The following is an 18,166-nucleotide window of genomic DNA, read 5'->3' as shown; positions in this document are numbered from 1 at the left end:
GGGCATATTCATTTCGGAATTCTGATTTGTTGACAAATATGTTTCTGCTAAGATACAGTTTTTCTTTCTTTCTTCTTTTCCCTTACATGCTCTTTTCATTTTGATATCCAAGTATTAATATCTGTTCATGGTTATTTCTGGCAGGATGCCCAAGCAAATATGACTTCCTTTTTCACCAGAAGTTATTTTCTTTCGAATTTCTTCTTTCGATTAAAGACGCTAAGATACTTAAGCAGATATACCATCTTTTATTTTTTCCCAGAAAACCCTATTTCCATGTTCGTCGTTTGGGAATTCAATATAAGTTTGTTTCTGAATAACTTCATATAAAACCAAAGGCAACTCCTCTGGTAATAATTGTTCATAGAATACAAGAAATAGAACATTTTTTCCATTCCTTGAGTGAATACTTTCCATTCTAGCCATGTTGTATTCAAACATACAGTAGTAAGACTGCAGAAAAGATCGTGTTATTATACAGATGGTCTTTCTGCTGCTTTCAATTGCATGTATGATATTATCTGTTATATCTTCTCCTGGAACAAAATCACGGTGATGTAAACATAACTTTAAATTTCCGTCGTTTTCAAGATGTTCAATGCAATCATTCAAAACAAATTCTCGATCGTCATCTGAATATGACACAAAGGCATCATAGCTATAATCCAACTTATTTCCTGAGTGTTTTGTAGACCGAAACCGGTTCTTAAACTTTGTTTTATAATATAAGAAGTGAAGTCTACCTCTAAATGTGTACAACATGAATCGGACTTTCTGTCTGTTTCTGTGAATAGCAATTATAGCTAATATTACTATGAAGAAAAATATTGCAGAAGATGTGATCATCATTGAAATTGAATAATTTAAACACTCTCGCTGTAGATGTATAATTCTTGCTTCAACTGAATTTAAATCCAAAATGCTTCCATTGGCAAACCTGCATTTGTACGTATGAAAGTTAATCAAACGATGATGGTTCCCCCACGTCCAATTTAAAAAGGGGATACTGTAACAGTTACATTGAAACGTGTTGTTGCTTAAGTCAACTTTAACACTTTTACTTATCTCAAAAAGTCTGTCAATGTTTTTCATTGATCCGTCATCCAAATATCGTATGGTATTACTGGATAAATTCAAAATTTCTAAATCTACTAAATGAGTTAATTCAAAACTCACATTTGTAAGCTTATTAAAACTTAAATCTACAATTCGTAATCTCGGCTGGTTTATGAATAGTTTAGAAATCAGGTGTTTGATTAAATTATTAGAGAGACATATATACTCAAGTCTGCTTATTCCGTTCATCGCGTAGCTATATTCCTCTAAAAAATCATCTAGTTCATTTTTTGACAAGTCCAGGAATATAACATAAGTCAAATTGAGACCGATTTGAAGTATACCATTGCTACTTAAATCAAGACTTTGCAAACTGACTGGGGTTGGTAAAACTTTTTCGATGGGAAAGATTGACGTCTTGCGGACACATCTGTCTTTGTTTGTTATATGAAGTTCACGAATTCGTGTATCAAGCAATATATAGTTCACCTTTTTCCAAGTAAAAAATACTTTGATATCAACATTATTAATTTCTAGGATTTCAACTGGTGTCTTCGACAAGCTTAGAATAATGTGAATCACTTGATGAGGGTCATAACTTACGGGGCAAACGAAGTCTAGCAGCACAAATTTAAGCTGAGTTAGAAACAAAAACGTACCAGTCTCTAGTATCATTATATTACATTTTTTACAGCTAAAACGTGTTAAATTTGTTGTATATCTAAATGTGTCGTTCAATAAAGAAAATTTACTATAACTACTGAAAACAAGTGAAGAGAGATTATATAATGAAGAAAATCCTATTCCTAGAATTCTTTCTTTTGCGGAATTAACGTCTAATTCTAGTGTTTTTAACTTTTTCAAATCCTTAATTGTCTCATCTGGAAGAATGTAAGTATCAGGTACATTTTGTGGATTATTCATTTGAACAGAAAGATGTTTGAGTGATTCTAAAGGTTGAAAACAGCCTGGAGGTAACTGTTTCGTATTATACTTAAGGAAATTTAAGTTAAGTCTGAGATCTTCCAGGCGTCGAAGTCCTATAAATGTCTTTTCATTTAGCGACGACAGAGAGTTTTTTGAAAGATCCAGTAATTTGAGATCTGTCATATTTCCAAAGGTATTATTTGATATTTCTTTTATACAATTGGATCCTAAGTAAAGATGACGCAACTTTGGAAGTCCAGCAAAAATTTGCTCATTGACATAATTTAACGTATTAGTCAATAAATTTAGATCAGTTAGATTGATTAACGATATGAACGCATTGTTTTGAATATTGCGCATGTAATTACCATTTAGATAAAGATGATGCAGGTTTCGTAGTCCATTAAACACACCTTCAGTCACATTATTTAAAAAATTATTAGATAAATCAAGAATCGCAAGCTTTGGTGTATATTGGAAGGAATCATTTGGTAGTTCTTTTAACAAGTTATTGTTGAGTTTAAGTTGCTGCAGGTTCAAAAGTCCATTTAATGTTTCTTCATGAAGTGAGTCTATGTTATTATACGAAAGATCCAAAACGGTAAGATTGACTAAATATTTAAATACATTTTTTGGCAAACTTAAATTCTCATCAACAGGATATCGTGAATTCTTACTGAGATAAAGACTTCGCAGATTCTGAAGGCCTTCGAATGCATCTTCATTCATTGTAAAGATTCGGTTGAAAGATAGATCTAGCAAAACAAGCAGCTTCAAATAGTGGAAGGTTTCATTTGGTATTCGTCTAATTGAATTATGTTGTAGATAAAGATAAACCGTGTTCGATGGTGTTTTCGGAACATCTATCAATAGTTTATAAGAACAATCAACATGTAATTCTTCGTGCTGATAAAAATGTTTACATTTGAAATTTGTTTCCGTTTTTGTTGGTACAATGCTCTGTTTGTAACAGGCAACACTGAACAGGGAAGTAATCAATAATACCTTTGAAATCACAACTTGATTCATACTGCCTGGTGTGTCATTTCTTTTGCTGAAAAATACAAAGGCCCTATAATAAGACATAATACATCCTTTATACCCGTGAGACAATATCGTAATAAACTGAGAAATGAATTTATATGTATAATTATTCACACTGATGGTTCCCTGCAGATGACGATGAATATATTGCAATTGGTGTAACCCCAATACCGTTCTCTTTTACTGAATGTAAAGTTTTGCTTTTACATGAGCAAAAAGACGGATGGCCTTTGTGTAGTAGGATAAAATAAACTCATCATATACCAGGACTAAATTTTGTATATACGCCAGACGCGCGTTTCGTAGCAAATCCCATTTTCAAAAAGGGAGATTCATCTCTGCCATCAAATTATAGACCGATATCCTTAATTAGTTGTGTAGGAAAAGTTATGGAAAGAGTTGTGTTTAAGCACTTATACAATCATTTAAAAGCTAATAAATTAATTTATGAGTATCAATCAGGATTTCTCCCTAAAAATTCAACTGTTCATCAACTCCTAGAAATATATAATTGCATATTAAACTCCTTGGAAAAAAAGATGTAAACTGTTTTGTATTCTGTGACTTCTCTAAAGCTTTCGACAAAGTTTGGCATAGGGGTCTTATATGTAAAATAAAAGCGTATGGTGTTGACGGAAACGTATTGAATTGGTTTCAGGATTATCTACACGACAGAAAACAGAGAGTAGTATTAAATAACTCGTCTTCTTCCTTCTGTAATGTCTCAGCTGGTGTTCCCCAGTGATCAGTTCTGGGCCCTCTTCTCTTTGTCTTATATATTAATGATATTGCTGATAAGCTTACTTCACTGTGTCGGCTATTTGCTGACGACACATCATTCAATTATTCTGGTAACGACGGAGAACAGATTAAATCTGTTATCGATCGCGACTTGAAAGAGCTGGATGTTTGGTCTTCTAAATGGCTTATGTCATTTAACCCAGATAAAACCGAAATTATGATATTTTCAAATATTGAGACTCCAGACCTTAGCTTTTCCTTAAATGGTAAAAATATACCTTTAAGTACATCTCATAAGCACCTGGGAGTTAATTTCAGTAGTGACGCAAAATGGAACAATCATATTGAAAGTATAATTACAAGTGTAAAGAAACACTTAAATGTTCTACGTAAACTTAAATACCGATTATCTCGAAATAATTTAGAAAAACTATACTTAGTTTTTATTCGACCCATTTTTGAATATGCCAAGGAAGTGTGGGATAATTGTGGAATAGGCTACTCACATAAATTAGAAAATTTGCAATCAGAGGCCGCAAGAATAGTAACAGGTCTACCAATATTTACAAAAAATGAAACTTTATATTCTGAGGTTGGCTGGGAATCTCTTTTTGAAAGAAGAAGGAGAAGAAAATTACAGATGTTTTATAACATGAACCAAAAGCATGCACCAGAATATGTAATCTTGTACCTCCTTGTGTACAAAGTACAACTTACTACCCGTTGCGAAATGGTCATGATATTATTGTTCCATTTTGTAGACTTTCCCTTACTACTGAATCGTTTATTCCCTCTACTATACGTGAATGGAATAAACTTGATCCAAAAATTCGCAGTGTCGACTCTATTTCTAAATTTAAGAAAGAATTAAAAAACGATAGTCTATTATGTAAAATTGAAACGTTTTATTTGTACGGCCCAAGGAAATTAAATATAATCTTAACGCAATTGCGATGTTCCGCTTCATTCTTAAACAATGACCTATTTAGAGCTAATATTATAGATGATCCTTCTTGCCATTGTGGGTCCGATATTGAGGATGTCTTGTCTACCATTACTTCTTCGTTTGCCCAAAATACACATTATGTAGAAAAACCTTATTCCATAATCTTAACTGGCTATCTGAAAACTTTGTTTTAGATACAAAACTATTAATTTGCGGACACTTGGAACTTTCGAACGAACAAAATATTCAAATTTTCAAACATGTTCAAAATTTCATAAAAAGGTCAAACAGATTTCTTATGCCTTGATAGAGCGTTATTATTACTGACACGGAACGTCATCATTGTCATCAATTCACAAGTCATCGTCACAGAGTTATACGACTTTTCAAACTTTCTTTTTCTCTTTTTACTTTCTATGCTCTTTGTTCACCTATTAAAGCTAGTATTATATTGCATAAATTGTTTGTTTTATATGCATGTCCATTATATTATACTATTATTGTAACTTTGTATTGTATTATGGAGAAGACTTCATAAGTATGATTTACTTGTGTCTAATCCATTTTGCTTTAATTCAGCAAATAAAATATGTTTAAACTAAACGCGCGTTTCGTCTACAAAAGACTCATCAGTGACGCTCGAATCCAAAAAAGTTAAAAAAAAAAAAAAAAAAAAAAAAAAGCCAAATAAAGTACAAAGTTGAAGAGCATTGAGATCCAAAATTCCTAAAAGTGTTGCCAAATACAGCCAAGGTAGTCTATGCCTAGGGTAAAAAAGCCTTAGTATTTTTCAAAAAATTCTAAATTTTGTGAACAGTTAATTTATAAATATAACCATATCAATGATAATTCATGTCAGCACAATAAGTGCGGACAACTGGGCTTGTGATACCCTCGGTGAAATAAATCTCCACCAGCAGTGGCATCGACCCAGTGGTTGTAAATAAACTCATCAACTTACCCTTCCGAAACAACTACAATAAGCCTTGGTTGTTGGTGGGGTTCGTGATGCACAGTCTTTAGTTTCAATGTGTGTTTTATGAACAGTTGATGGTGTTTTTTCCCCAATTTGCTATCGAGTGTAAAAATTCATCAGTATCTGTCGCCTCTCTTTGACAACTGATAAAAGAACCATGAATTTTGATATTTTTACAGTTGTACTTCCGTTACACTTAATTAGTAATTGGGTAACGATTAAGCTTTCTTTCAAGAATATTACAGAGGTCAGGGAACATTTGGGCGGGAGTAGTATTAGTCAGTAGTAGCTAGCAGTTACACTTGTTGTACATGCCTGGTAATATGCTTAAATATGGGACAGATTAAAATCTATACCAAAATAATCATCACATAGGCTTGAACATATGGAAAAAATCTTTATGAATTTAATTGCACACAAAATTTATTTTAATTTTGATAATTAAGTTTTCTAAAACATAAATTTGTTTTTAAAATTATAAAAACATGATTATACAGATATACATTAGAACATAATAACATTTTTGCTAACTGTTATTGTTATGATAAAAGTTTATTTTTTTTACAAACCAATGCCATTGGCAATGCATATTTGTTTATCTTTATTTTTTATGATATGGTTTTGTCAGTTCAGTTGTTTTAGAAAAAGCTTTCGATATTCTGTTAACATAAACACTTCGTCTTGAAATTATTAAATGTCAAATGAAATGGTCAGCAAAAAAGTCTTGTGTTTAAGTCGTCAGAAAAATTTAATGCTTTAAAACAATGACTGTCACCAATGAGTAAACAAAACTGTTGACATTCCTAATTTAATGGTACCAAGTTTATTAAAATCGGTTCAGTAATGATACCACCATATACTTTTTAAAAATTGGGATGCCATTTGAAATATATTTCTAGAACGGAAAATTGCAAGTGACAGAGTCTCAGTTTCATGGTCAGAAACATTTTCTATTGACGGCTGTTTTATACTATTGATCTTATTTCACACTGAAAAAATACCTATCAATCCTTTCGTCCTGTTAACACAGTTCCCCTTACAACCAATTCTGCCTTTAACTTCGGTACCGTCCACGTGTTGTACTTTGCCGCCTCCATTAATTTATCGTAGTTACAAGCGCCTTAACGATAAAAAGCGTTTTGTTAACCACCGTTAAGACACAAACGACCTCTCGAGTGCAAATTCCGGTGAATGAAAACCATTCATAATTGAGACAAGTCTCATATTAGTTCCCAGTTTTATGAAGGAGTCTGTCTCACATTTTTACAAATTTTATCACATTTTATATTTCAAAGCGACGAAGTGTGTACACATATGTCGATTGATGAACTATATTGCAATTATAAGGTAAAAGAAACTGTGCAGTATATTCAACTCAGTAACAACAAAGATATTTGTGCGTATGTCAATAATGTAAAAACTAATTATAATATAGTAATTATCCTACTAGTGTTATACGAACAGCCATAGAGAATTGAAACAATAAACTAGTTAATAAGGAAATTATATTTTTTAATTTGATACAAATCAGACATGTGATTCCCTGTGAATCAGCATTCGTTATTGGAACAGAAGAATGTAAAAAATGTATATGGAAATTTTTAAACTGATATAAATTAGTTTCGCAATTTGGTTAAAATGGGTCACTTATAGTGATAATCATTATTGACGTTCAGCAAACCAGGAAAATCATGTCAATGTTTATTGGTACAGTAAATTCAGAAATAATTGAGTGCATTTATTTTTTATGTTTTTGAAGACACATAGCCCGAGGTTAATGTGACTTTTTGAGGGTGAACAAATCATCATATCAACCTGGTCTTAGGAAAATGAATGTTTTATTTCATTCTCTATCTGTGATTTTTTGACAAGTTCGTAGAATCGTCTCTGGAAATTTTTCCACCGACTGAAGTATTTACCCAAATTTTTCCCCTGAATTTACAAGTTTGATAACTAATACGTTACGTTTTACGGTTCTGTTGTACTTATTTGTATTCATCTCAGTTTTCTTGATATAATAACATGACATCAGCTTTGGGTTTCTTTTGTGATATGTACTGATAAAAGCTTCTATGCTCAGTTCAGTTTTCTTTATTTTTTATGTGTGAATATCTTAGAAAGGTGAATTGATACGACATTTAAACGAAGGCATCAATAGAATTAAGTATGGAAATGGAGAATATATCAAAGAGACAACATGACCAAAGAGAAGGCAACAGCCGAAGTCCATAAATGGGTCTTCAACGCAGCGAGAAAATCCCGCACCGGAGGTGGTCCTCAGCTGGCCCATAAGTAAAATTGTGTAATAGTTCAGTAAACATGGACGTCGCACATAACAATACGCACAGGAAAACTCAGTTCAAAAGATGTCAGAGTCCGATGTCAGAAAAGGTAAAAAAGAAACTAAGCAAAATGACAATGATACATACATTAAGAATGGACTACAAGCAGTTCCTTACATGGCAGCTCCAGATCCCAATTAAACTAATTGAAAGATTATGTCTTCATCATATGAAGGTTATATTTCCTATTCAATTTTTAAATTGTGTTTCATTGCTTGTACTTACTTGAATATGGTTTATATAAAATTCGACCCTGTTACAATCACCAAACAAAAACAACTTTTGAAAAAGTCGTAATAAATTTGAATTAGCACTTTACTAATCTCAAATAGATTTAGATTTTTAAAGATTCAAGATACAACTGTGCAGTATATCTGAAGAAGTTAATGCACACCTTGGCTTTGAATTATCAAAACTTGTTAATGTCGTGTTTATCAGAATATGTGTAGACTTAGTTATAATACAACTAATTATATAATGTGCGTTTTCAAAACCAATTACGTAGAATGAAAACAAAATTAATAAGGAAATTGAAAATCAAATACAATGTAAATCATGTCAGACATGCATTTGTTATTACACAGAACAATATAAAGGGTAAAATAGGGAAGTTTATGAAAGGTGTATATTTGTTTTGCTAACATATTTATTTTCATTTGGTTTCATAATATAAATAAAAAATAAATAAAATTTATCATAACAGACATTCAACAGATAAAATATATCAATGACCCTTCTTATTAGACTAGGTACATTGTAATTTTTTCAAACGATACTTTATTGTTATTATCTGTGTTATTTTGCTATAGTAAAATGTTTGTATTCTTGTCAATCGCAAGCTAATGTGTTTTGTCTATATGCCTTTTTGTGTTTCTTTGTTGATTACTTTTTTTTTATATTGATCGTGTGTTTTTCTATGTTGTGATGTTATGCTATTGTTTCAGAAAAAGCGAGAAGGTTTGGTACCATTAAAACGTTAAATCCCGCTGTAAATGTTTGCACCTGTCCTAAGTCAGGAATCTGATGTACAGTAGTTGTTGTTTATTTATGTAATTTATACGTGTTTCTCGTTTCTCGTTTTTTTTTTATATAGATTAGACCGTTGATTTTCCCTTTTGAATGGTTTTACACTAGTAATTTTGGGGCCCTTTATAGCTTGTTGTTCGGTGTGAGCCAAGGCTGCGTATTGAAGGCCGTATATTGACCTATAATGGCTTACTTTTTTAAAAAGTTTTTTGGATGGAGAGTTGTCTCATTGGCACTCACACAATATCGTGTCAACATCGTGTTTATATTGTATATATAGAGTCTATACCTTTCTGTTTACATCGTTCTCATCGTACACAACATGACGTTGACAATATCCTGTCAACATCATGTTTATATTGTATAGATATAGAGTCTATACCTTTTTGTTTATATCGTTCACATCGTATACATCGCGATGTTGACAATATCGTGTCAACATCGTTTATATGGTCTATACCTTTTTGTTTATATCGTTCATATCGTATACATCGCGATGTTGACAATATCGTGTCAACATCGTGTTTATATTGTATTGTAATAGATGTGCTTAGTAGGTTAATTCCCCTTTATTCGGACAGTTCAATTATTTATTAAGGGGGTACCCAACACTATAGAAAGAAAAACTTTTCATGAATCGAATGGTGTATGGAACAAAAAATTTGAGACTGAATTGACAGAGAAATAAGGGTTTAAAGCGGAGAGGTGAAAAAAGTAGTCGGGTACCTTCTCGTAAATATACGTTGATAGTGGGTCTTCCAATGGACACTACACTTTTTTTTTAAATTTATTTCAAAATTACATTTGATTAAAAAATTCGAAAAGATACACAAACATGACAAAAGCACAACAAAAGAAAAATCACAAATTTTGCTATTCCTTCGAAATTTAAATTTGATAAAGCAAAAATAACATGTTCTAATTTATATCATACATGTGTAGTTTCAGTTTCAACCATGATTCTAAATATAGACTTTACTTTCCGGAAAATTGCGAATGGAATAGAAGAAACCCGTTTATTACCAGTCCTGTCAGGATAAAGGTTGAAAAAAGATACTACAAAGATGTTTTTTTTTATTCAGATGAATGTGAGGGTGGATAAATATGTGTAGTGTTTTGTGGACTGAATCGGATGTTTTTTCCCCTTCTTTGTTGTCTTTGTCCCGACTGGCGTGATATGTAAATAATGCACTGGTGTTTGATTATCCCGCTCGATATCTTCTAACTTTTTACATGAATATAAATCATGTAATAAAATATTCAATTGCACTTAAAAAAATATGCCAGAAATTTTAGAATAATGAATTATTCATAACCTTTTTAACATTAATACGTGTATTACTAAGCCCATAGTGTATTTAATTAAAAACTGCATGTATGGTTTAAAAAAAATGTATTGTGGAGTCAATTCAGTTTTGGTTTTAATCAATTTGGTAAAGATCATTCTACGAAAACAGAAGCATTGTATAATTGTCCATGGTTTATTTATTCATTTGGTTAAAATTTTATCGTCAGAGGGAGCTATCATTTGAGGAGGGATGGAATTTGAAAAAAGGCAAGACAGGCTTTTGAGCAAACAAAGGCAGGAACAGTAATTTGGCATAACAAGCAGATTACTATTTATGTTAACAATTTCAGGATAAACTAATGAAAATTGTAGGTCCCTAAAGAATGAAAAATAAAAATGCAGGACAATGACGCCTGATAAGGGAGGGTAGGAGGGTCCTGATCCCGAAATCCAGGGCTTAAAGACACGAAATCCCGAGTTTAAATAAATCTAAGTCCTGACATCCCGAAATTCGAAAAAAGAATTCCCGGTTCCCGAAATCACGAGCTTAATTATCCCGGTCCCCTCCCCCTCTCCAATGATAACGAATAAAAAAAATATATTTTTTTTGTTGCCAAAGTGGACACAGATTTTTGTTCGTTCTCCTTAAAAAGCATAAATAAATGTTTTCCTGTTATCTTTCCAGTGTTTATCCGCCAGGATGCTAAAGCAGAGATGCAATCTGTTATCCTCCTCCACCGAAGAAAATCCTACTCCCGTGTTCCTAATCTGGGTATCTGTTTACTCTTATTGCCGACAAGATGACTAGGCAGATATACTATCTTTTATTTTTTCCCAGAAAATTCTATTCCCATATTCATCGTTCGGGAATTCAATATAAGTTTGTTTCTGAATAACTTCATATAAAACCAAAGGAAACTCTTCAGGTAACAATTGTTCATAGAATACAAGAAAGAGAACATTTTTTCCATTCCTTGAATGAAGACTTTCCATTCTAGCCATGTTGAATTCAAACATACAGTAATAAGACTGTAGAAAAGATCTTGTTATTATACAGACAGTCTTTCTGCTGCTTTCAATTGCATGTAAAATATTATCTGTTATATCTTCCCCTGGAACAAAATTACGGTGATGTAAACATAACTTTAAATTTCCTTCTTCTTCAAGATGTTTGATGCACTCGTTTAAAACAAATTCTCTATCTTCATCTGAATATGACACAAAAGCATCATAGATATAATCCAATTTGTTTTCTGACTGTTTTGTAGACCGAAACCGGTTCTTAAACTTTGTTTTATAATATAAGAAGTGAAGTCGACCTCTAAATGAATAAAACATGAATCGGAGTTTTTGTTTGTGTCTTTGAATGGCGGTTATAACTAAGATTACTATGAAGACGAATATAGCAGAACATGTGATTATTATCGAAATTGAATAAATCAAACATGCACGCTGTAGATCGATTATAATTTCTTTTGTAAGTGATTTTAATTCCAGACGGCTTCCATTGTTAAAAGTACATTTGTATGTATCAAAGTTAGAAAAACGATGCCGACTTTCCCATGTCCAATTTAAAAAGGGGATACTGTAACAGTTACATTGAAACGTGTTGTTGCTTAAGTCAACTTTAATACGTTTACTTATCTCGAGAAGTGTGTCAATGTTTTTCATTGATCCGTCGTCCAAATATCGTATGGTATTACTTGACAAATTTAAGATCTCTAAATCTACTAAATGAGATAATTCAAAACTCACATCTGTTAGCTTATTAAAACTCAAATCAATATTTCGTAATTTCGGCTGGTTCACGAATATCTTAGAAAAAATATGCGCTATAGAGTTGTTGGAGAGACATATATACTCAAGTTTGTTAGTTTCTGGCATTGTGTAGCTATATTTCTCTAAAAACGAACCAAGGCAATTACCTGAAATGTTCAGGAATATGACAAAGGTCAAATTTAGACTTATTCTATCTATATTATTGTTACTTAAATCAAGAAGTTGCAAACTGACTGGTGCTTGCATTGGTTTTACTAAAAAAGGAATCCTCCTCTCAAAACAATTGTCCTTGTTGGTTATATAAAGTTCTCGTATTGACATATTACGTATTCGTTTATTCAACTTTTTCCACAGAAATTCTGTATATTCCAATTGAACATTATTTATTTTTAAGATTTCTATTGGTGTCTTCGAAAAGCTCAAAAGTATATCGATTGCATCATGACGCATAAAACCAAATAAGCACACGAAGTTTAATTGCACAAATTTCAGCTTATTAAGTAATGAAAACGCATTACGGTCTATAGACATAATATTGCAATCCATACTGCTAAAATGAGTCAAATTTAGCGTATATCTAAATGTATCGTTATGTAAAGAAAATGAACAGACACCACTAAAAGTAAGAGAAAACAAATCATGTAAGAATGAAAATCCCACCCCTAAAACTCTTTCGTTATCAGCATTGCTAGCATCCAATTCTAGTTTCTCCAACATTTTCAAATCTTTTATTGTGTCATCTGGAAGAAAGAAACTGTCCAGTGCATATTGTGGATTATTCCCTTGAACAGAAAGTTGTTTTAGTGATTCTAAGGGTTTAAAACATCCTGGTGGTAACTGAATCGCATTATACATAAGACTATTAAAATTAAGTCTGAGTACTCTCAGGTGTATTAGTCCTATAAACGTCTTTTCATTAAGTGACTGCAGCTCATTATTTGAAAGATCAAGTACACGAAGATCTGTCAAAATTTCAAAAGTTTGATTTGCAATTTCTGTCATATGTACATAGTTAAGGTACAAATGCCGCAACTTTCGAAGTCCAACAAACATTTGCTTATTGATTGAACGTAATTCATTAAATGCTAACTTCAGTACAGTTAGATTAATAAGCGACTGAAACGTATTATTTTCAATAACTCCATCAAAAGATTGATTGAGATAAAGATGATGCAGGCTTCCAAGTCCAGTGAACATTCCCTTAGTAAGGGAATGCATAATGTTATACGATAAATCAAGTGTAAGGAGCTTTGGTGTGTATCGGAAGGTATCATTTAGTATTGTTCTTAACCAGTCATTGTTGAGTTTAAGGTGCTTCAGGGTCGCAAGTCCCTTAAATGTGTACTCGTCAACGTCCATGATATTGGACAAGCTATTGTCGGATAGATCCAAAGTTGTAAGATTGAATAAATGTTTAAATACATTCTTAGGCAAAAATATTCTCGTATCAATATGATATTGTAAACTATGTTCTAAATAGAGAAATCGTAGATTCTGCAGACCTGCAAATGAATTTTCATTGATTGTAGTAATTGTGTTGAAAGACAGATCGAGCAAAACAAGCTTGTTCAAATGGTTGAAGACCTCATTCGGTATTTGTCCGATTGAGTTATGTTGTAGATATAGGTAAATCGTGTTAGCTGGTGTACCTGGAACAGAACTCAAGTTTTTATAAGAACAATTAACATACAGTTCTTCATGTTGATACACATGTGTACAGTGGGAATTTGTTTCCATTTTTGCTATTACAATGCCGTTTTTAAAACAGTCACCACCGAACAGGGAAAGCATCAGTATCCACATCTCAAACACTTGTTTCATACTGCCTTGTGTGTTATTCTATTTTCTGAAAATATAAGGAAACCTCGTGTATCTAATGATTAAGAATGAATATTGGACAATCTTATGAAATATTGGAAAATGAAGTATTTGTATAATTTAATCGCATCCTTGATTTTGATTTGTTTAATAGCGAGTGTAATTCCCTTTACTCTAAAAATTTTGTTTAATTTATCCTCCTAAATATGCACGCGAAATTGACATTTGTCGTTAATTATGCAATAAGTAATTGGTCGTATTTCACGATCACAGAAGTTTAAATGTATACTCAAAAGGTAATGCCTTTCATACTCCTGCCTAGAAATTTGCCTATTGACGATATTTTTGTCTTCGCTTAGACAATTGCTTTTTTCATAACGTCTTGAAGACTAATGATTCTATGCAATTATGAATTTTCTATTGATGTTCAATGTACCTTAATATAAAAAAAACCATAACTAGGAGGGAGTTTGCAAAAAAGAAAAAAAAAAATTCCTCGGCCAAACTGCTTGCAAAATTTACCTTCTGACATTTATGGTAATTTTTGAAAATACCTCTCCCGATATTAATCTATCAGTTCAATTACATAAATGGATATATACACAACCAGGAATTTAATGGTTCTATGGTATTTATTAGTTTTATTCTCAGTTTTCGGCGGGAAAAGACATGCCCATGCAACATCAGTGCTCTCTATCTGTTGGGATACCGACTGGTCTGAACTTTGATGCACATCTGCATACTTACATCACACAGGTTTTCGTAAAACGTTGACCTTACAATAGAAAATGTCTGACTGCATAAAGGAAAAGTGTTTGTCACACTTGTAGGATGTCAATAGGCCAATATGCCACTACTAAACACGGTCTTTTGATATTCATATTATTAGTTTTACTGGTTGAGGTCAACTTAGGCACATTAAATTTGACTGTAATGTGTTCCATTAAGCTCAAATATCATCCAAAACCAGAAATTAACTATTAGGATTTATAAATCTTGCATTTACTTTTTGACAGAAATTACAAAATAAAAATTATCTGGTTTGACATTTAGGCACTGATTAACGATTAATATAAAGTGAAAAATGCTCAGTTTAAAGAATTAGTTAAATTAATACAACCTGTATCTTATTCCCAATTTTGTTCCGATGGTGTTTACTGATCAACTCTATAAAAATAAGAAGATATTGTATGATGGACAATCAGACTACGCTCGAGCAAAATTCAAATAAAGTGGATGTTATGAATATTAGGCAAGTACGTTCGTCGTCAACGGAAAAAACCTTTGTCGGTATTGTAAGGCAAGAGTACATTTAAACTTTGCAGTTAATCTGAGGTAGTTTATGTTCATCTGAAGCGTGTTGTGCATTTCTCATAAATCACACAGTAAGAACAAAGAAAATTTGTCATGTATTAATTAAATAATGTATTGACTAAATTATAATAGAAAATGATATCCTACCAATGTCATGAAGAACAACCACAGATAATGAAAACAAATCATATAATTAGTACTAAATAAGGAAATTAAAATCTCAATATACAAAAAAATCATGTGATTTTGTTGAAACTAAAAGTAAATGGTTTGAAGGAAATCGATAAAAAAAAAATAATTTATGAGTCATTTTATTTGATTCGTTTCATAATTTGAAAGGAATGAATCACTTACAGTGAATATCAATAATGACGTGTAACAAACCAAGGACAACTATGCCATTGACAATTTTGTATACAAATGGTTCCTAAGCAATTTAAAAAGGTATTGTTGTTGTATCAAATTATTTTTCAAGTCGAGCGAAACATCCATTTGTGTGTAATTATAAAACGTCACTCAGAGCACAATCTCGCGTAGAGAATAAGCATTGAAAAGTCATTTTGTTCTTTCGCTCTTTCGTAGTTTAGTTTGAAATTCGTAATGATGATCAAACACTTGAAACTTTGGTAGTTTACACACATTGTATTTGCGCAAAAAAAAAACATCATAAAAATGATCAGACACACGTTAGTATAACTTAATTCGTTTTCTTAAAATATTTGATTTTGCAAATGCTATTTGACTTTTCCACTTTTTATCTCGTGAAAATCGGTATTTTTGCTATACATTCTTGTTCACAGCTTTTGTTCTGTTTTTATATTACATGCTTTAGATTTGGTTAGCAATGAGTAATGCCAAAGCAAAGATACCGTCGTTTATTTTTTCATAGAAAATCCCATTTCCGCATTATGTTTTCGGGAATCCAGTTGTCGCTTGTTTCTGAGTAAATAGATATAGGGAGATGTGGTATGAACTAATGAGAAAACTCTACATCCAGGTCAAAATTTATAAAAGCAAACCATTATAAAGCAAGGTACGGCCTTCAACACAGAGCTTTGGCTCACACCGAAAATCAAGCTTTAAAGGTCCCAAAAAAAGTTAGTGTACAACCATTCAAACGGGAAAAACCAACGGTCTAATCTATATAAAAAAAAAACAACCGAGAAACCACATGACCATACGACAACTACTTAAACAAATGAAAAATAACCCTTTTTTAATTTTACACGTCCGAAGCGCATTTCTGAATTTACCTACATCAGGAATGTTCAAAGCCAATAACTTAAAAGCCAAGAAACATGTCGATGCTTTTCATTGATTTGTCGTCCCGTTTGTATGGCATTACTCGACAAATCTGAAATCTCAGAATATATCAAATAAAACAAAACCCGAGGTTTTTGCAATCCACAAAATGTCTTTTTTTATGATAGTAGCTGTTATTTGGTATATCCAGTAATTTAAAATCTGTCAAATGGTCAAAGATTTTATTTGATATTACCTTCTTCCTACGATTTGTCATTACGTTGAGATGATTGAGATTTCCTTCAATTATTTACATCCATGATTCACTTGATAGTTGTCTGATTTGCATCGTACTTATTCTTATAGTGTGTTGAATATTTAAGATGATGTAATTTGAAAAAAAAATTCCAATAGTTCCGAAAACAGATGACTGTTTTTCTTCACCAAATGCATAGATGTTGATGAAGAAAGTTTAACTTCCGGTTTAAAATGTCATTTCTGTTGTCCTTTTATGACATACTTTACTCTGATTCAAATATAGATTAAATTGAGCGCAAAACTAACCCTCCCTCCCTCCCTCCCTCCATCCATCCATCCACCCTTCCCTCCCTCCATTCGTCCCTACCTCCCTCCCTCATTCCCTCCGTTTGTTCATTTAGCCATGATTCCGTCCAGTCATCCGTCCATCTATCCGTCCATCCATCTATCCATCCATCCATCAATCCGTTCATCCATCCATCAATCCGTCCATCCGTCTGTCCATCCATCCATCCTTCAATCCATCCGTCCGTCTGTCCATCCGTCCGTCCGTCCGTCCGTTCGTCCGTTCGTCTACCCATCCATCTGTTCATCCTTCCATGTACCCATCCGTCCATCCGTCAATCAACCTATCAATCCACTCGTCCATCAATCCATCCAACCATCCATCCATCCATCCATCCATCCTTCCGTCAATCCGTCCATCCATACATCCATCAATCCATCAATCCATCCATCTATTCATCCATCCATCCATCAATTCATCCATCCATCCATCCATCCATCCATCCATCCATCCATCCATCCATCCATCCATCCATCCATCCATCAATCAATCCATTCATCCATCCATCCATCAGTCCATCCGTCCATTATCCATCCATCCATCCGTCCATCCGTCAATCCATCCGTCCGTTCAATCATTTGTCCTTCCATCCATCCATCACTCCGTTCATCCATCCATCAATCCGTCCATCCGTCTGTCCATCCATCCATCCTTCAATCCATCCGTCCTTCTGTCCGTCCGTCGTACCGTCCATTCGTCTACCCATCCATCTGTTCATTCTTCCATTTACCCATCCGTCCATCAACCTATCAATCCATCCGTCCATCAATCTATCCAACCATCCATCAATCCATCCTTCCGTCAATCCGTCCATCCATACATCCATCAATCCATCCATCTATCCATCCATCCAACCTATCAATCCACTCGTCCATCCATCCAACCATCCATCCATCCATCCATCCATCCTTCCGTCAATCCGTCCATCCATACATCCATCAATCCATCAATCCATCCATCTATTCATCCATCCATCCATCAATTCATCCATCCATCCATCCATCCATCCATCCATCCATCCATCCATCCATCTATCCATCCATCCATCCATCAATCAATCCAT

General features: G+C 33.0%; 1 protein-coding gene across 1 annotated transcript; it reads right to left on the bottom strand.

Moving 5' to 3' along the window:
- Window positions 1-228: 228 nt before the first annotated feature.
- LOC139489419 (insulin-like growth factor-binding protein complex acid labile subunit) lies at window positions 229-13,946 on the bottom strand. Its single transcript, XM_071275739.1, has 4 exons — window positions 12,786-13,946; window positions 3,728-3,798; window positions 1,809-3,037; window positions 229-536 (listed from the first exon to the last, which is right to left on the bottom strand). The coding sequence occupies exons 1-4, from the start codon at window positions 13,944-13,946 to the stop codon at window positions 229-231; spliced, it is 2,769 nt and encodes a 922-aa protein (XP_071131840.1).
- Window positions 13,947-18,166: the final 4,220 nt, after the last annotated feature.

This window comes from Mytilus edulis, chromosome 9 (genome assembly GCF_963676685.1).
Source record: "Mytilus edulis chromosome 9, xbMytEdul2.2, whole genome shotgun sequence".
NCBI classification, from domain to species: Eukaryota; Metazoa; Mollusca; class Bivalvia; order Mytilida; family Mytilidae; genus Mytilus; species Mytilus edulis.
This window is presented reverse-complemented; position numbering and strand designations above follow the sequence as displayed.